Source organism: Bacillus rossius, chromosome 1 (assembly GCF_032445375.1).
Source record: "Bacillus rossius redtenbacheri isolate Brsri chromosome 1, Brsri_v3, whole genome shotgun sequence".
In the NCBI taxonomy this organism is placed as follows: domain Eukaryota; kingdom Metazoa; phylum Arthropoda; class Insecta; order Phasmatodea; family Bacillidae; genus Bacillus; species Bacillus rossius.
Genome location: NC_086330.1, coordinates 71,850,621 through 71,871,748, shown reverse-complemented (window position 1 = coordinate 71,871,748; position 21,128 = coordinate 71,850,621). Strand labels below are relative to the sequence as shown.

At 45.9% G+C, this 21,128-nt stretch overlaps 1 protein-coding gene across 7 annotated transcripts in view; it reads left to right on the top strand.

Moving 5' to 3' along the window:
• Positions 1-13,360: 13,360 nt before the first annotated feature.
• LOC134537532 (rab GTPase-activating protein 1-like) overlaps positions 13,361-21,128 on the top strand; it is a 132,001-nt gene continuing 124,233 nt past the window's right edge. For 4 of the 7 annotated variants that reach the window (XM_063378060.1, XM_063378081.1, XM_063378108.1 and 1 more), the window contains exons 1-3: positions 13,467-13,852; positions 16,395-16,716; positions 20,883-21,066. In XM_063378060.1, the coding sequence (XP_063234130.1) occupies positions 16,401-16,716; positions 20,883-21,066 (500 nt within the window). In that variant the 5' untranslated portion in view covers positions 13,467-13,852; positions 16,395-16,400. The other 3 variants (XM_063378071.1, XM_063378100.1, XM_063378091.1) reach the window with 3 other exon arrangements.

Here is a 21,128-nt window from a genome sequence, read left to right as displayed (position 1 = left end):
ATGATTGCCAATTTTTTTGGCGAATTTTGGAATTTTTCCCAAATCTCTAGCTAAACAATTACACGATTCAAAGATGGTGTCCAAATTCCAAAATGGTGGATGCCTCCGTAATAATAAATTATTACTGCACTCTAGCGGGTAAGAATTCAACTAACATGTCGTCAGCGCACTCTAGCAGGCGATAAGATGGTGTCTTCCAGCAGACGAAGACAAGATGGCGGACATGACATCATACTAGTTGATGATATATACCTTGTTATTGGTGGTAGGTTAGTCTGTAGGTGGCTTCTGTGGAGGAAGGATCGTTCGCCATATTTTTTGCCCTCACCGGGTTCGAACTGTGGACTCGGAGCTCTGTGCCGTAAAAGTTTGTTTATTAAATATTTTTATTAAATTTTTATTAATAGAATTTTATTATAAATTTTAATATTTTTTCATTAAAATCGGATAATAAATTTAAAGGTGGCGGGCGTAACGGAAACTGCAACGGTGACGTCATCCATGATGACGTCAGAGGCTTATCGGAGGCTGTAGACATGGATGCTTAAGCCTACATATGGACATTTCTAGCTGCTGGGATTTTTAAGGACTAAAACGGGAAATTTTTTCTTTAAACGGGAATTTTTGAGTCATTTTGAGTCATTTTTGAAGAATTTTGAGGTATTTTGAGTCAAAAATGGCCGCCGTGACGTCAGAATCCAAGATGGCTGACACCGACACCACACCCCACGTGCCGGCGCCAGTTTCAGTATGCCAATTTACATACTACTAATAAAGCACTATATAATTAAATGTTCTTAAAGGTATTTGCAATCTAACCTACTACAAGATGCGAATTCCTCGAAATGTACGTAAGCCCAGCTAGATGAAAACACATGAGAGTCAGTCACTTAATAAAAATTGACAAAGTTATTACTCGGTTAGATTGCAAGACGTATGAAACACATTTAAATAAGCTAAACACGTAAACACGTAGATGAAAGAGTTAGTACATGACACGCGAGGCTTGCTAGGAGCGCTTGACGAATAATGACTCGCTGGCTTCGACGCCTGGAAACTGCGTATGAACCGAGTCCGCCGTCTTAATGTTTAAGATGTGAAAATTACGTAGTAAATTGAAAATATCCCTGTTGGGATTAAATGAATTAAGTTAAGAGCCGCACGAAAAAAATGTATAACTAAGTGGGGTCGGGCGCAGAGCTAATGAAAAGAATTTGTTAAACTTACACTATTGCGATGAACTGGATGTGGCTCGAAATCTATAGGCTAAGCATTCGCGGAGCGACCGACCCCTGTGAGCTCCCGACGGCAACTGGCGCGAGGGCGCCGTGCGACCTCGCGCCAAGACACGTGAAACGCGGGAAAACAGCTCCGACCAGTTTTGAACTTAAATGATATATATTTGACATTACATGATTATTTAACAATTGCACATCATTTTAACATTGTTACAGAATCTTTTAATTGTTATTAATTTGGTTGTTTTTAAAAATAATCATTACTGATTTAATTTAGCGCATTGCCAAACCCGGCCGGGCCCTGTAATTGCCTTGGTGTTCGTCGCGGTACACTTTCACACACTCGGCGGACATCACGCTCGGGCGTGTTCGATGCACTTAAGAGTAAGTGTTGCTGGGATGTAACGGCCTGTGCGATCCAGACTGTTAGAGAAAAAATTAATATTATATTTTATTTTTTAAATGTTTAGGTCATTCAATGAGAGCATTTTTTAATTTTTTTAAACTAAAAGTTTATTCTTGAGACAACTTGTAAATTTTAAGAATAATTCAAAATGAACCCTCAAATTTAGATGTATTTAATAATATATTATTATATTTTTGACGTGACAACATCTAATAAATCTATGAACGCCGGCTGCATGCACAAAAAAGTGTCCCGTAACGCACATTGTCCCACTACGGATGTCCCACTACGGATGTATCCTGTTATGCTCATTGTACGCATGCGTGGCATCTCTCTTCCACTCGATTGGAACAACCATCGATTTGACTTTTCAATCATATTTTCGTCATTTGAATGATTAATATTATGTAATTTAATGATCGTCACCGATTTTCAGCACAATCGGTATGGTTATTAATTTCCCGCCTACCACTATAAGAAATAAAAATGGCGGACTACATAGTCTTTAAAACTTCCACAACACAAAACAAAATATTTATATTGACGCCGACCGCCAATGCTCCTTTATGTCGCATAGACCGCTATGCCTCATCAACGTCTCACAAAGACGTGTGCATCGAATGCGCTCGTGCGCGCACCGAGGGTAGAAAGTGCAACGGGGCGAACGGCAGGTAACAAGTGCTACGTCGGCGTAAGGATCCGGCCGGGTGTGGCATATCCCTCCGCCGAACTTCAACAAATGTAATGTATGTATTTTTTTCCACAGGAGATTATTAGACATTATTTTCATTATTTAATATTTCATTTCTTTCAAAATTATGTTTCACTGTGCGCCTTGTCCCGAACCTGGACCGGTTCGGTTTCCCGCGAAAATCACATGTTTCCGCAGAAGGGATGGCGGGGGAGGGGGTCGCGCACGGTGAGAGCGGCAGTATCCTTCCGGAGCTCAGAGAGGCTGGCAGCCTCCGCACAACACAGGACCAGCAACTTTAATTTTCACTGATATTTAGTTTCCAATATTCGTAATCTTTCGCAAACCTTTTCTTCAATTCCGTGGTCGGCCTCGACTTACCATGTGGTATTTAACTTAAACTATTCAGTGCACCAAGACGAGTGTTCGTCGTAATACGTAAGTACTGTGGGTGATCTACGAGACGTTACGTCGGCGGTTCACGCGATAACTTAGCCAACCGGCTAACTAGTTTCAGCCCGCACGGGGCAGCCAGTAGGCAACATGTGCACGCAAACTTAATAACGAGTCAATGTCTGGGACAAGTCTAAGAGTCAGGTAGAGTCGTTGAGTTATGGGCCTACGTGTCATTAGCCCACTGTACTACGTAATGTGTAATTGTGAAGTGTTCTATTAGTCAGGTTATAGTATGTCATGTAAGGGTTTATTCTGTAACCACCGCATCGTGTTCAAGTGTATGACCTTACCGGGGAATAAAATCGTAAACCACCACTGAGGAAGTGTCCGTGCGTGTGACTATTCAATTTGGGACAACCGTTAAGACCAGGATGGGCAGCATTATGTATAGGGCTGAGCCGTAATAAATTCATCAGACATCAATCAGTATTTTCGTGTTCTCTTTCAGGCGTCCCGAGTGGCCAAATCAGCTCAGGGGGCCCTACTGCGTTGAACCACTACCTCTAGCCACAAGGCCGAACCTACCCTGAGATTCCGAACAATACTAAAACCACGTAAAATTCAATAGAGGTAGTGGGGACGGCTTCAGAATGACGCTCAACTAGTGTGTCTTTTATTAACTTTCAAATTTCTTTTTTGCATCAAAATTAGTGTAGCAGCAAGGTCTCATGTAGGAACAAAGGAATCGCGCGGAAACAGACACGACCCGCAGACGGCTAAAAAGGAGGGCGCTGGCGATATGCGCGCGTCAAGTTACGCATAAGGCGCGATAAAAGAGCGATCCTAGTTACGCGCCAGGCGCGATAACGGCTGTGGGAGCGGAAGTCCGCGCGCCTCACACAGAGATCGGGTGACGCAGCTGCGTCGCTGCCACGCGCGTCGAAATGAGCCATGACGAAGCCGTGAGCATAGACATGAGAGGGTATGACATGCATGACTACTGCCAGGCTTGCCGGTAAATCATGCTGCGGCAGGGACATTCGCCATATGTACCTGCGACATGGAGAGGAAGCCCAAAACACACGTTGATGACAGAAAACCCGGGCTGACGTCGGCACTTAAATGCGGCGCGGTAGGGTGCCATAGGCGGCCCGATGAGGTGGTGTTCTGTCACTAATGCGGTACCATGAGGCACCGCTCGTGCACAGAGGCACGCGAGTTTCTTAACTTTAGAGATGGGCTTTTTATGTGCCGCGTGTGCGAGCTCACGCTAGACAGACTGCCAGTAGTACCAGCGCCCCCTATCACACCGCGCCCCGGCGGTACTCACAAGCTACCAGAGTTCACAGGGCAGGAGCACGAGGACTCTGTAAAATTCTTACGGACATGCCGGGACAGGCTGGCCCGATACTCGGTTACTACAGACGAGTGGACGGAGAAGGTGTGCAAATAGCTGAGAGGGTGTTCCCTGGACTGGTGGGCTACAGCCGGGGAATACAGGATGGAGTGGGGCGACTTCGCCGATAGACTGGAGGAAATTTTCAACGACGCCCGTGCCCGGGCTTGGTGCCAGAAATCACTGTTCTGCCGGCCTCAGGAGGTGGGGTAGAGTGCGGAAGCCTTCATAAAATCCAAGGCACGGCTCCACCGTCAGCTGGCGGAAGGCTAGGACACATCAGCATGTTAGGGGTGGTCGTCCAGCTCATGCTGCCTGAACTGCGGCCATTCCTCAGAGCCGCCACTCCTCAGAGCCGCCACTGACAGGGGCCTGGAGATGTTCGTGCAGTTAGCGAACGAGGTGGAGCGCGATGTGCAGATCGTTCGCTGCGGCCACGAGCCACCTAACCGACGGCCAGGGGCGTCACCCACCACCTGCATTAGCGGCAACTGAGTACTCCAGGGCCCTGGTACCGTATGTGGAGCCAGCATCGGGGCAACAGGGGGAGTAGCCATACCGGCACGCCGCACCTAGGAGAACCACCGAGGCACCTAACCAGAGAGCCCCGCGCTATAAGTACTGCCGCGAGAAGAGGTACCACTGGCACGACGTCTGCCCCACGCGGGCAGCGGTCTGGAAAGCCTGCGGGACGGGCGGGCCCACGTCGGGAAACGCCCTCTAGGGGGTGGTGCCCTGGCCGGCCACTGTCCCTGGAACCCTAGCCCGGCCTCCACTGACGCATCAGCGCGCCCCGTCAGGACGGACGGGCGTCGCTCACCCGGCCCGTCAGTGGCCCGCACCGGTTCGTCGGCGAGCCGCACCGGACACCAGGTGGCCCCGGCGACAACGACAGCACCTGCAGTGCCCACTGACGCACCCGTGCGCCTTGTCAGGATGGACGGGCGCCGCTCCCCCTTATCAGCGGCCCGCACTGGGTTGTCGGCGAGCCGCAATGTACACCAGGTGTGATGGAGTTATCGAACCAAGTAAATCACCTTACAACTGTCAGATTGTCATGGCGAACAAAAAAGATGGCTCCATGGGCTTCTGCGTTAATTTCAAACCTGTAAATTCAGTAACCATCCCTGATCCACCACCGCTTATCAATATTACGCACGCTTTGGCAGGGCTGGGCGACGCCCGCATTTTCACGTCCCTAGACCTCAAGTCCGGGTACTGGCAGTTGCCCGTACGTCCGGAAGACCGTCCGAAGACTGCATTTACTGCACCTGACGGCCGATGTTTTCAGTTCTGTGCCATGCTGTTTGGGCTGATGGACGCTCCCGCGACCTTCCCGGCCATGATGGTACATGTGTTAGACGGGTACACTGGCGAGTTCGCTGCCGCGTACCTGGACGACGTCATCATTTGGTCGGGGTCGTGGGGGGACCACGCCCGGCACCTCGGCCTGGTCCTTGAGTGGCTGGCCAGACACGGCCTCACATGCACCCCACAGAAGTGCCACATGGGCGTGGCCGAGCTGGAATACTTGGGGCACATAGTGGACACCGAGGGTTGCCGGCTCCTGTCAAAGCACCTGGACCTGATAAAGTCGAAACCCGTCCCACGAACCCGCAAGCAGCTGCAGAAGTTGATGGGCCTACTCAACTGACTGCGTTCATTCATTCCTCATTTCGCCAGTATCACAGCCCCGATGATGGACTTGCTGTCACCCAAGCTCTGGTTCCAGTGGACCAGCGAGCGGATGCTGCACTGACTGCGGTAAAGCGGCAGTTCCGCGAGTGCCACCAGCTCGCCCGTCTGCTGCCTGACCTTCCCCTGTACCATCAGATGGACACCAGTCAGGAGGGGATGGGGGCCGTCCTGTACCAGGTGGGGGACCAAGGCGTGCGCCGGGTGGTGGAGTATGCCAGCACCAAGTTCGGCCAGCCCGAATGGCGGCACCATGTGAACGAGCAGGAGTGCATGGCCGTCGTTTGGGCTATGTGCCGCTACCCGCCACCACCTGGAGGGCCGCCGGTTTACGCTGCGGACGGACAGCCAGTGTCTCCGCTGGCTGGACTCTGCACAGGGCCGCAAATTCACGAGGTGGGCACTCATGCTCCAAGGGGCCCCGACCATTCCGCCGCCTTGCCTGTGGGGACACTGAGCGAATTAATTGTGTTCGTGAAACAGGCCCATTGGACCGACGACCCCACATAGGCCGAGGTGCGGTCATGTGGGGAGCAGTCTCATCCCTACCACAGGTGCATAGACGTGGTGTTGGAGACCTGGGTACCCGGGGATATGGAAGCCTGGCGCCTCCATGTGCCCCTCAGTGCCTGCGAACAGGTCATGGACTTCCACCACACGCACGAACTGGCGGGCCACACCAGACACAACTGGACATTCGCAAAACCTTCCATTGGCCGGGGGTGATGCGGGACGTACGGGAAATGGTGCGTCGCTGCCAGCAGTGCCAGCAGAGGAAGACGAGGCGGTCTGACGGAGTGGAACAGCAGCGCTCCCGCCGGCCCCGCGACCCGTTTCACACCCTGGCCCTGGACATAATGGGGCCCTACCCGTGGACCACTCGGGGAAAGAGATTCTTGGTCGTGATCACTGACATTTTCACCCGGTGTGTCGAGGCCTTCCCGGTGTCCAACGTGCGCGCCGGGACCATAGCCGCCCTGCTGGACCATGAGATCTTCCCGCGGTATGGTTTCGCACGCGTGCTGTTGATGGACAATGGCTGTTAGTTCAGCGGGAGGCGCTGGCACGCTGACTGTCGCCGATAGGGCCTCGACCACCACACCACTCCCATATACCATCCACAGGCCAACCCCACTGAAAGGAGAAACCAGGAGGTCGAGGCGCAGCTGCAGCTAAGGTTGGGCGATGACCACTCCAAGTGTGATGTCCACCTGCCAAAACTAATCTATTGTCTCCGACTCCGTACTAATGCCGTCACTGGTTACACCCCCTCCGAGCTCCTGTACGGGAAAAACTTGGCATTGCCCGGGGAGAGCAGGGTGGCTGACGTCGACATGGGCACGGTGGTGCGTCCCAATCGTGAGGAGGGGAGGGAGCACGCTAGACTACAACAGGCCCAATTCCTGGCGGAACACATGCCCCTGAGTAGCAACCCCCCACCACCGATCCAGCCAAGTCAGCTGGTGTACGTCAGGCAGCACCATTTGTCATCCGGGGCACCGAACTTTTGTGCGGGGCTAGCCCCACGATGGTCGGAGACGTGGGAGGTCCTGTGGAGGACGACCCCCATGTCCTATGCGGTCCGGACGCCAAGGGGACGACCCGCTGAAGTACATTGGGACAACCTGCGCTTAGTTGCGCACGGAGTCAGAGTTGACCCAACGGGCCCCTCTTCCCCGCCCCCCACACTCCAGGATACCACTGGGACACCGCGGGAAGGAGCAGGACCCGAACTCGCCACCCGGGGGGACACGCCCACGGGCGACCCAGACGGGTGTAACCACGATCAGACACCCGAATACACCGAATACGATCTCCGGGACACCCCGATCAGGTCCCTGGTGCAACTGGTCACAGTTCCGCACGTCCCCTCAGAAGTAGGGAGTCCGTTAGTCTGGTTCCCTGACGAGGAGAGAGGAGAGGTTTCTGAGGAGGACGACGAGGCACTGTGGCCACTGGACCTGATCCTGGCGGACGCCACATTCCGGGTGTCCGTGGACAAGCCCGAGGATGGGGAGGAGGAACCGGACAGGAGGGGTAAGCACCCCACACGCAGACGTCGGGCCCCGGTCAGGACATGCTGCACGGATGACAGCGAGCCGGTGTAGTTCACCCCTATTCCCGCAGTGGAGACGAGTTACCCGACCACCCAACAGGACACGAGTGAGCCCACCACACTTTGCCCAGTGGAGCCACACACCAGCACAGTTCCTGCCACACGACCACAGAGGGCCCTTCGACCCCCGGCCTACCTGGCAGAGTACGAATGGTCCAGGTCCCCGTCGAGCTACTCCACCCGGACGCTGCCGGTAGGGGGCGTTCCAGTGGCGCCAACACACGTGGCCAGACCCAGATCACCCCACCCATCCACGCCATCCATTCCACCACCATGCCACACCCCGACCCCACTGACCCCTCCACCCATATGTCACCAGGTTGTGCTAGGGGAGGCGCATGTCACTGCCCCTTTCCAGGGGAATAACGGACACGGGTCAGGGCGTAGCCCCTTGTCATTCATCGAGTGGGAGAGGCATTGTGGGCAGGATCATTACCTCACAACACACCACAACTCCACCGCTCAGTGTAGGGCTCGCAGTGCGGCGGACGACAGTAAAGTGCTCAGCATGTGAAGCGAGGTGTTGATGCACATAGTGGTCTCAGAGAAGGGGGGGCATTTGACGCCGACCCCCAATGCTCCTCTATGTCTCATAGACCGCTATGACTCATCAACATCTCACAAAGGCGTGTGCACCGAACGCGCTCGTGCGCGCACCGGAGGATAGAAAGTGCAACGGGACGAACACCAGGTAACAAGTGCTACGTCGGCGGAAGGATCGGGCCGGGTGTGACATATCCCTCCGCCGAACTACAACAAATGTAATGTATGTTTTTTTTCCACAGGAGATTATTAGACATTCTTTACATTATTTAATATTTCATTTCTTTCAAAATTATGTTTCACTGTGCACCTTGTCCCGCACCTGGCCAGTTCAGTTTCCCGCGAAAATCACACGTTTCTGCGGAAGGGCTGGCAGGAGAGGGGGGTTACGCGCGGTGAGAGCGGCAGTATCCTTCCTGAGCTCAGAGAGGCCGGCAGCCTCCGCACAACACAGGACCAGCAACTTTAATTTTCACTGATATGTAGTTTCCAATAGTCGTAATCTTTCGCAAACCTTTTCTTCAGTTCCGTGGTCGGCCTCGACTTACCATGTGGTATTTAACTTAAACTATTCAGTGCACCAAGACGAGCGTTCGTCGTAATATGTAAGTACTGTGGGTGATCTACGAGATGTTATGTCGGCGGTTCACGCGCTAACTTAGCCAACCGGTTAACTAGTTTCAGCTCGCACGGGGCAGCCACTAGGCAACATGTGCACGCAAACTTAATAACGAGTCAATGTCTGGGACAAGTCTAAGAGTCAGGTAGAGTCGTTGAGTTATGGGCCTACGTGTCATTAGCCCACTGTACTACGTAATGTGTAATTGTGAAGTGTTCTATTAGTCAGGTTATAGTATGTCATGTAAGGGTTTATTCTGTAACCACCGCATCGTGTTCAAGTGTATGACCTTACCGGGGAATAAAATCGTAAACCACCACTGAGGAAGTGTCCGTGCGTGTGACTATTCAATTTGGGACAACCGTTACGACCAGGATGGGCAGCACTATGTATAAGGCTGTGCCGTAATAAATTCATCAGACATCAATCAGTATTTTCGTTTTCTCTTTCAGGCGTCCCGAGTGGCCATAAGAGCTCGAGGGGGCCCTACTGCGTTGAACCGCTACCTCTAGACACAAGGCCGAACCTACCCTGAGATCCCAAACAATACTAAAATCACGTAAAATTCAATAGAGGTAGTGGGAACGGCGTCAATATATATATATATATAACATCTGAAACAATTGTTTCCAATATGGCCTCGTGGCCGTGATCTTAGCATCTCTGATTACCAAGTCAAAGGCTGATGGATCGAATCCAGGCTGCTGCAAAATTTTCATTTTTATACTTGTGCCATCACCCGAGTTTTTGTGGTCGCAACCCGGGGTGGACCTAGTGTGTAGTGAGTTGTTATGGAGTGGAGGAGTTAAATGAAAAGCGGACGGGTTAAGCCCTGCACCACCGTAAATGACCTAGGGACTCACGGAGAGTGACTGAAAAGGGTTTTGAAGTATTAAATAATTACCAGTATGACGATCAGTGAGACAAAGGTGATGACACTTCGTGGGACAAACACGTCCGCCCTAGACCGCGAGCCGCGAAGAACTGCCGGGGGAACATGGCGCCGGGGAGGGAGTCATTGTTCCCTCGCGCCAAAATCTCGAATTTACGGTTATACAATATAAACTGGAAAACTTACATGCTTATGACATGTCATCCTTGCTTTAATTATATTTAAGGCTACTCTCAACTGGTTCTATGTCTATTGAATTTGTGGCCACACAATTAGCCAATAAAACATTCAAAAGTGGGGCTTAATTTCGCGACTGTTCGTTTATTATTCAAACAATCCCATCACTGCACATTTTATAATTAATAACGACTATGACGTGGTTTTCCGCTTTAATTAATGCCCCGAGCCGCACGGGAAAGAATTTGCGTTAGCGAATTGGGGTGCTTTTAGGGGGCCATCACACACACACTAAGACACACTATTCCTGGCACTTAACTTTGGGTAATTATACCTGATGAGTTTGACGACAGTCGTCGTGCCCATCCTAGATGTAGAGGCCGTACCTGTCCACCAACGTGGGCCTAAGGGAGGTATGTTCCCCTAGTGCACCGTCAGTGAAGTGTTTATGATCAGGGACGCACCCACGTGCGCACTAGCACGTCCGTAGACAATAATGTTTTTTTAAATATTTATACTTTTTACCTGGGAACTGTTGTCTAAGATTGTACCAATACTTAACTTGACATTAAATTCTTAACTAGTTAGTTAATTTGTGTTTACATTTTGTCATTTACCGTTCAATTACTTGTAATGTCGTTTCTTAAATAATTATGTGATTTCTTTTCAGTTCTATGCTTATTAATGTAAACCGCAACCTGGCCCGCTGCGAGTCGAGTCTCTACCACGCCGGCCTATTTCCCCTTCCCCTCCTCCGCGGCCCGCGAGCTCCGGCGCGCGGACAGGCGGAGGAGGGCAGTGGCTAGCCAGACTCAGAGCCGAGCAGACGTGGGCTTGCTCCGCTCCGCTCGAGACGCGTGTAGCGCGCCATCGTTGTTTGCGATCAGTATAATTCGCTCCGGGAATGACACCGCAGTCGTGTCGAGCCGTGTCAGAATTACTTCGCACTGCTGAACTTTCTTAGCCAGTACGTTTCGGCACAGAACTATCTCCGCAGATGTATCAGGCCGCGTATGCGCTACTTCGCACTGCTGAACTTTCTTAGCCAGTACGTTTCGTCACAGAACTATCTCCGCAGACGTATCAGGCCGCGTACCTATGTGCTACTACGCACTGCTGAACTTTCTTAGCCAGTACGTTTCGTCACAGAACTATCTCCGCAGACGTATCAGGCCGTGTGTGCACTACTTTGCACATCTGAACTTTCGTAACCAGTACATTACGTCACGGGACTGCCTTCGTGGCCACCTCGAGTCGTGTTTAGTTACAAGAGTGTATTTCCGGGAGTCTGGGTCGCGGCGAGGGAGAACGCCCGTCCTGCAACGTACCGGCCAGGCTGCGACAGGGCTTTTAACGGAATAAAGGAGCTCGTGAAAACGGACAGCAACATCTTCTCCTTGCTGCCATCTACCATCCCTTCTACCTACGTAAATTTCCCTCCTGGTCCCATGTTCCACGGTTCCGGCCACGTTGGCTTGAACTCCACTCTCTCTCCGACTGGAGCTACACTGGCAAATCAGGACGAGTCTCAGGACAATTCGTAGCAGGGACTTAGGGACCACAGACCGAGAGACGTCTATTTTAGTGGGGCTTAATTTTCTAGCATCCTTGCCAGGTGAGTATGTTTGATTAAGTTACAGGGCGCTATGGCTACTTGCGGGAGGGTGCTTCCTTCGACTCGTGCTGGCGAGGGGTGCGTTCCACCAGCGGGAGCCAATACTGGCGGGTGGAGGCCGGGCTTTGTGGCCTTCGGCGGTACGACATCACTTGTAAAAATAAATACGGCACGCGCGACACTACAAAATTAATAAATATATTTCAATTAATGAATGCAAATAAAAGTAAATTTATCAATTAAATTGTAGATTTCATTTCACTCCTTCTTTGTATCCATACAAAATAGTGATAATTCAATAAAAATTGAATCAATTTTATTAATTCAATAAAAATTGAATCAATTTTATTCATAAAAGTATGCAGAGGTAGATTTTATCATATAAAAGATAGAAAAAATTTAAAAAAATTTCTTCCTCAAAGAATATAAAATTTTTAATGCCTAAATGGTTTGGTTGCAAAAACCTATTACTGCTTAGTCTCAGGCCGAATATGATATATATTTCATTTTCTTCTGGATCAATCATTTCATCAATGTTTTGTTATGCCGTTATCACGTTAAACTATCGTCCGTAAACCGACTTTACAGACAATCAATTTTTTTTTAATTCCAAATAAAAATAATTTTTTATCTACACGAATTTGATTATGGAGTGTTCTGCAACGCCGCGGAAGATTTCCTGAGTGTAACAACTCCGAAAAACAATCACACATTTCACATAATTTTGTTCCATAAATTTGAGTTTGGGTGCTAGACTTCTGTGAAATGATGTATTATTATTATTATTATTACTTAACCTGCAATTGGGCTTTCACCCGGTGGCAAGAACTCCCACTCACTCCCCTCTCCCCCCCTCCCTCCATCAGCTTTCTCCTCAGCTCCCTCCCATCCCTGACCTCCACCATTTCCTCCCCCAGCCCATTCCACTCCCTCCCCGTCCTCACCAGGAAGGTGTTCCGCCCTCTCTCTGTCCGCCTCCACACCCTCTGGAGCTTACATCTGTGGTCTCTTCGTCCTCTGTACTCCCCTCTATGTACTTTGCTTCCCAATTGCCCCCATCCCCCTTCCCCCTTCAGCACCTTGAACATCCTGACCAACCTTTCCACTCTTCTTCTCCTCTGTAACGTTTCCCACCCCAACTCCTTAATCATTTCCGTTGGGCTATGCAGTTTCCCATCCTGCCCCTCCCTCCTTCTCCACATTCCCATCACCCACCTAGCCGCTCTGCGCTGCACCCCTTCCAGCTCCTTCACCACAGTCACCAGGTAGGGGTCCCAGACCGCCGCCGCATACTCCAACATTGGCCTGACCAATGTGGAGTATGCCTTCTCCTTTGTCCTCCTCCCAGCTCCCTGCAGGGTCCTACCAAGCAACCCCAGCGCCTGCCTTCCCCTCCTGACCACCCCCTCTATGTGCTCCGCCCATCCTAGGTCATTTTTCAGTGTCACCCCCAGGTACTTATATCCTGCTGCCTCTCTTATCTCCTGCCCCTTCCAGTAATATACATTTCGTGTGACTTTCCTCCTCTTTGTAAATCTGACAACTTTTGTCTTTGAGTAGGTTACCCACTTCGATCTTTATATTATACTTCCACTCGATTGTTTTACTACAATATTTGGTTCGTGTTCTATTTGTAAGAGTGCGCTCCATGTGCGCTCCAAAGAGGAGTGTCTACGGTAATGATTTTAGGATGGTACAATTTGTGAAACGTCAAGTTGTTGAAAATATTGTTTGTTGGCATAATTTGATCCGTTGGAATTTTTAAAGACGTTTGATAACCATTCTGCTCAATAATATACGTAATACAAGATATTTATGTGTTCATATTTGTTGGCGTATTATATTGTAAATGGTGCAACTTTTCGTATTGAAATACATTTTGTCGAGGCGCGGTTTAAAATGAAGTTCCCGGTCTTGTAGAAAGTAGAAATATAAGTTAAACTTAACTGAGTATATTAGAACATAACATTTTCTCTTGACACCAAATATATTGGTTCTTTTGCAGCTGGTAATATAGTTTCTTGGAGATGCATTTTGTGTTGAATAGAAGAAACCCATTTATTTTGAGGTAATTTTTCATAATTTATAACTTCGGTTTAAAATGTAGTTAGAATTGAGAATTTGATTATTGGATGCTTTAAAGCCGTGTTTAAAGGATATGCAGTACGAATGGATAGAACAGTTGAAATTAAGTATTGGCTAGTGTATAGCGCAATAGGCTAGCTTAGGCTACTGCCCATGTCTCCGTGTAAAGGGTTCAAGAGAAACATTGTTTGTTTTGCATTATCATGGGAAAGAGGCATTCTATATTATCTTTCATTAAATGCAAAATAACTTGGGATGGTCAAAGCAGGTTCAGCGGGTGGTGAGTAAGGGTAGGAGGATGCTGGGGCTGCTTGGCAGGACCCTACAAGGAGCAGGGAGGAGGGAAAGGGAGAAAGCATAATCCACATTGATCAGGCCAGTGATGGAGTATGTAGTGTGATCTGGGATCCCTACCTAGTGACTAAGGTAAGGGAACTGGAGAAGGTACAACGTAGAGCAGTGAGGTGGGTGATGGGTATGTGAAGGAGAAGGGAAGGGCAAAAGGGAGAAATGCCTAGTCTGACAGATGATTAAGGAGCTCGTGTGGGAAGCATTACAAGGGTGAAGAAGGGTGAAAAGGTTAGTCACACTGTATAAGGTGATAAAGGGATAGGGGGGCTGGGGGCAGCTGTGAACTAGGGTACACAGATGTGGGTACAAAGGGCGGAGAGATGGGTGAAGGTCCAGAGGGAACTGAGCAGACAGAGGTAGGAACGCTTGCCTTGGGAGGACAGGGAGAGATTGGATAGGGCTGAGTGAATGAATGCTATGGGTGAGAGATGCAAGGGATCTGAGAAGACTAAAAGGAGGGGGGAGGAGTGTGAGAAAGTGGAGGACTCCTTGACACTGGGTGAAAGCCCAATTGCGAGCATCACACATCAGTCTTTCTGACATGCACAAGACAAGAACTCTTAAATATAATATATAAAACTTAAGGAAAAATGTTAGAGAATAAAAAATTAATGAATTTTTTAGGTTAGCTTTCAAGATGTGAATTTAGGTTGATTTGTCGCTCTGAAGAAAGTATTTGTGTACATTTCTGAGATTTATCTACTGTCTTTGAATACACACTTGAAGAAAGCCATTGCAAAATTTCCACAGAGTTACACTCTAAACAGCACTATGTTTGTAAAGAGTCCTGTCTGTACTGGACATTGCATTTAAAAGTAGACTGGTAAAATATATATATATTTTTAATATCAATGGCATTTATTTGTAATGTTACTTTTGTTGAGTTTTGGCTACGTAATGAAAAATAATTTGTATGTCAGGAGTCTGAACAAAGGCGAAAAGTTGTTACTGAAAAATCACACTTATTTTCAAATCACCCGCACTGTTCGCGTCCACGGTACCGCCAAGGGAAACAAATGCCTTGGCACGACTATCGACAAAACATTATGACTGTGTCGAGGGCTCACATTGACATGTACGGTTAAAAAATTCTAAGAAGTCTGAAACAAAGGTTAATAAACGGCACATCCCAGACCAGAAGATGCTAGATTTTATCTTCACTACATTTGAATTATGGCTTTTAGCCACCAAACAACATGCATCAAATTGGCCAACATTCAAATGGAGGCTAAAGAAGCGATGCAACTACGTCCAACCACATGTGGAGAATTAGCTGCCTAGCCCTATCAGCTAATCATAACACCGCATCCTCATACTTTGTATTTACATCAGGGAATTTTTGTAAAGAACAAACAAAAAAATCACAAATGTCATTTTTGTTTGGCTGGCACATAGCCCTAATAATTTTATTGCCTCTCGTGGGAGGGAACACGTTTGTCTGTCCTTTGGCCAACACAATACACAGTATTCTAGAAACATAATGAAACATATTGAAAGTAAATAAAATAATGAAAAATGAATTTGAACAAAATTAACCTAGTAAACAATGTGAAAACCAGTAAAATCATAGTTAAATGATTTCTATGAATAAAATAATTAAATATGAGAAGATATTATAAAAAATATTCATGTCAATATAATGCAAATACTAAACTATGTCCCAATGATGTTGAACCTCAATAAACATCTTTTATCAATCTCTTATTTAATCTTTATCTCTATGCACCTCTTTTTTTTTATATATAAACTTCAGCAAATTTTGAAAATGTTAACATAATGAATATCATTTGTCTTACCACCTTTACTGCTGAAAACTTAAAAAAAGGGCTTTCAGTAATGTTTTGGCCAAGTTTTTTAGCTCCAGGGAAGATGTTTGCTGCTACCCAAAACTAATGTTTCTCATAATATTTAAAGTAGAGAATTCATTTTGTTACAAACATTTGCTTTACAACTAAGTAGTCTGGAAATTTTTGAAATCATCTTATTCAAAAAGTACATTTGGATTTAATTCTTTCCATTGCACTTGTTTCGGCAAACAAGTTTGCTTGATTCCTCTCATAATTACTTAAAAAAAATGGTGATTGCTTTTGTTCCATCTAGTTTTGCAACAGTGATGGATGTAGATGTAGACGCGGACGGAGTTGTGAGAGTGGACGGACCTGCTGGCCCCACAGCCAGTGATGGAGGACGCCGTGAGCGTCAAGTCCAGCGACTCTGTGGCCACCAGTGACGAGTACGAGATCGTGAGCGGGGGCTCGGGGAGGGGAGGCGGGCCGCCCCTGCTGGCCATCGCGGACGGCGGTCTGGACGACCTCCGGAGGACGCTGAAGGAGGTGCTGAGTGAGGACTGCGGGCCGGCGCGGAGGAACATGGACCTGCCCCTAGCCTCGGTCGCGCACGCCGTCAGGAAGGTGGGGCAGAGCCAGTTCTACGAGGTGGAGGCTCCCGCCCACGACGTCGAGAAGACGGACAGCATGAAGTACGAGGATGACACGGGTGAGCGTGCCTGCAGTTGCTTGCTGTGAAATATCTGGGAGTGTTAGATGTATAGCTTTATAAAACTATGAAGAATAATTCGCGTATGCAAGGTATAAGTTTTATTGTACTGGTCGTTTTCCTTTAATAGATTAATTTTTGTTTGATGAAAGTTGCAAATATTAATGTGGTAGCACACTATATAGTTAAGCCACAAAAATGTTTTAACGTTAAATTAAAATTATTTTATTATCATAATAGCTATCTTGGATTAAACGTTGTTTTAAAAGAGTCTTGTCTGTACTGGACAATGCATTTAAAAGTAGACTGGTAAAAATTAGCTTGTCAAAGATCAATGGCATTTATTTGTTAATGTCAGCAAATTTTTATCCTTTTTAATTCTTCATTGCTGTAGCTACTCTGTTAAAGTATAATACATGTATTAAAATATTATAAAAAAATGGACCCTATATAAAAATTAGGAAATGGACCATACTAAATAATATACTTTTTTCATTGAATAATATTATGATTTTTTTTGGGGGTGGGAGTTTAAAAGTTCAAGTAAATTTTACATTTACGTGTGTATGAATATGTACACACACACTCATGTATATAATGTGTAGGCCATGCAATTTAAAAATATTAACATAAAAAAAATCATTCACAACCTGTTTATCCTGAAGTGAGTGGTGAATCTCCGTATAAATTTTTGGACATGTGAAGTAATTTTTATCAGTCCAACAAGTACAGTTTTGATTTGAGGGGGTTTCACGTCGCTTGGTTATGCAGGTGACGGGACCTCTTATAGTGACCTCTAATTAATTTGGGTACCAACACAGTGCTATAAATTTGTCATTCCAGGGTGTTAGGATCAAACCTAAGACTCTTGCTAAATGAGTATGATTTGTTAGCAATCACATCCTCTGAGCACCCTAACAACATGGATAATGCTGTTGAAACACAAATTTGAAGAAAAACTTTACCTTACTCCTGGTTTTTGTGAAGGAGCTCCCTCACAAGTCACTACAAATAGAAGCATTAGGACTTGCATTTTGCACTAAAAGAAGTGTATGACTGAGCAGTGTTTGCAGACCAAGGGGTTTCGAGGACAATCTTTGACAAACTTGGACCATAATGGTCGTCGCCCATTGGATTCACTCAAGCCAGGTTCGCTCAGCTTAGGCAACCCAGGGTCTGAACGGATGCTATGTGCCATTTATTTATATGATTCCTATCAGTTTTTGTCTGAGCTGAATGGACTTGACCTGAATGGATCCAGTATGACTGATTATACTTAATTATTTTCTGCATGTACAATTATTTTCCAAATAATAATTAAATTTATTTCAAAATGATTAAGGCTAGGTCTCACACTCAAGAGTTGGTTATTTCCTTTCTATTAATTGAGGTATTTTCCTGTAAATTAATTTAATTAGATCTTTTGCATTTATTGTTGTCACCTTTTTTCTTATAAGATATTTACTAAAGTTAATTTCCAGCCACTAAAATGTCATGCTAGTGATTATAATTATGAATATTTGTGAGACTTTTTACTAGTATTGGTTAATCTTTAGGAATTATTTGTAGGTACAATTTGAAATGAAACAGAAAATGCAAGTGTGCTTTGGGAAAACCCCTAAAATAATATTAGTGACAAAAAAATGTAATAACAAACATGGTGTGTTACAGAGCCTTAACAAGCTTATTTAAGGTGCCCGCCTAGCTGGCAGTGCACTCTGACATTTCACTCGTTGGCAGGTAGTCCTGGGCAGACAGTGTTAGAGGCTGGAACTAGTCTGGCTGTGGTCGCACCGTGGGGGTCCTAGCACTTTCTCCCCTTCCAAAAAGTCACAACCCTTAATATGGTGCTTTTAAACAAACCTCTCTGTGTTTTCTTCAACCTGCAGGCCATTGCTCCAAAAGTAAACAAATGAGTTTTTGTACCGAGATTCCGATCCTTTTTGTGTCCTTTTTATTCACTAGTAGACATGGATGACCATTTCAACTAAAAGTGAACCTATAGAAAAATAACACAGGCTCAATACACATTTAAAACTTATCAAAACATTAACTGCCATAATTTTTATAGTTGTCTTTCAGCACTCGAAACAAAAACTTACTTTGCTTTACCACTTGCCCTACCTCTAAAAGCCTTCAAGGCCACAATAATGGTATTTTTAACTCTCTCTCTCATTCCCCAGCACTGGCTGGCCCAGTTTTTCCATCACTTCACCTCTTCTTCAATAGGATGTTTTTTCTATCATATGCCCTTCTGACACGCCTGTTTTCCCAGCCTTCAGCACTTCTACCCCAGTCAACTACTTTTTACCCAGTGACAATAATAATTCCTTTATTCTTAAGAGTTGTGTTTTTGCAAGACAAAGGTTCCTTTCATTATTTCATATCTATTCACTTTTATTAAATAAGTATTATAAGTAGCTTCCCTGAAAATTATTTTTTTGTAAGTGGAATTATTTTTTATATAATTTTTAATGTTATATTTGTATAAATTAACATGTCACTTGGTTTGTTATGTATGTTCTTTTTACTAAAGAAGTGTGTTTTTTACTCAAGAATTCCTCCAATTTCACCCAAGATTTGATGTCTTGTCATTCAAAAATTTTAAAACTTGCTACTCAAGAAATGTCCAGTCTCTACTTATATTTATATTACAACCAACATATCATGTATTAATATACTCTTAACAAACCTCTGTTAACTTGCGTGTTCCATCCCTTACCCATTATAATACATACAATACTTGCAACTCCAGTATTAGTTTTTATTATTTATTGTTTATATATTAATCTCTTTTGAACAAATATATAAATTTTTCTCAAGCAATTATTTATTGGTTTGCCTAAATTAAATACTGACCCAGCAAAAAAAAAAGTTATTATGTTTTGCTGATATTGCTGCACCATAGAATGTTGGACAGTGCTGCTCCAGCATCTAGTGACACAAGAAGAATCTGTGCTACCTAGGGGCTAGGTGACTTGTTTGTGGTCTAAATTATGGTTAAGTAGGTTGCTGATAAGTCATGTTAAACAAATACACCATTTATTAGGGTATACTGTATCTTTGGTGCGACTTGATATTGTGTGGAGGTTAACCTGAAACTGAGAAGGAACCGAGAACCGATTTTTAAGAATTGGATCCGAACCGAGAACCGAGAAAAAAGTAGAACCGAGATCAATAGTTTCAAGGTCTTTTATTAGATAGTTTCTCCCATGTAAGCATTTGCAAACTTATGTTGCTACCTTTGAGATATTCAAACTAAAATTCCAAGTTTCTTAATCCACATGTTCTTGTAACTTTATCCATGCCCTATAAATGATGAATGATTTTCATCTTGGGCACCTTAACCATTCTAGAACATAGGATGATTAAATAAATACATAAGAAGTACCATTAACATGATACTCCTGCTTTTTCACTGCCTTTCATCCAAGAGAGAGCTGCTGTAAAATGTGAGGTGTGGCTGCGTGTTCTACTGCCCAGTGGTAAATCAAACTCACGAATCGAGCGAACACATCCATAGTGGTGCGCAGTTTCTGGCGCTGGAAGTACACTAATTGTCCTGCGTACAGACAGGCCGGTGGTCAGTGTGATGTGGCGGTAGTGCTTCCCGCTGATCAGATGGTTTCTGTGGTCTGCATGTGACATGATATAGTAGGGCTGCACTTGCATGGTATTGTCAATGTACTAAATTTTGCTTTTAAACTTTTCCAGATGCTTTGACTTATTTTCATGTGGTGTTCACTCTTATGTTGTGCGTTAAGAAGCACACTAAGAGTTATATAAATAGCTGAACTTTTATTTTGTAAAGGTATTAAGTTTTTAATTTGACCATGTGTTTGTTCTTAATGCTTGTCAATTAATGTTTATTTTAGATGCATGATTATTACATGGTGGTTTTGGAATACATAATCTCTGCAATAATACTACTTTTTAAATACACACAGACAAGTAAATATCAACAAAAACAAAAGACGGTATTTGAGTTACACAGGCATACAGACATAACAAAAGAATGACTAGCCTTAACATACCACCCAAAAAAATCTACCTTTTTTTAGTAAAAGAAATACGTCATGGATTAAATAAAAAGGATAGAAGACACTAGGCAGTATTACACTGTAAGGCAATTGGGCTATTACATTGACCAGTGTGACTCCGGTCAGTTCCAGACGTTCACCAGGACTGCACTATTTTCGGAGGGGTGTCGTATCTTGGCGCAGCCGCCATCAATGCCCCGAAGAGTGAAGGGGAGATCCAGCGAAACATGGCCATCCTTAATGAGCAATTGTCGGAACAAGCTATCAAGGTGTCCGTCTCTGTGCCCAGCTCTTCCGATGGCATTGTCGTGTGAGTAGTCCACCGAGTCTAGTCCACTCCTAAGAATACTTGCTGGAATGTTTTTAATTTTC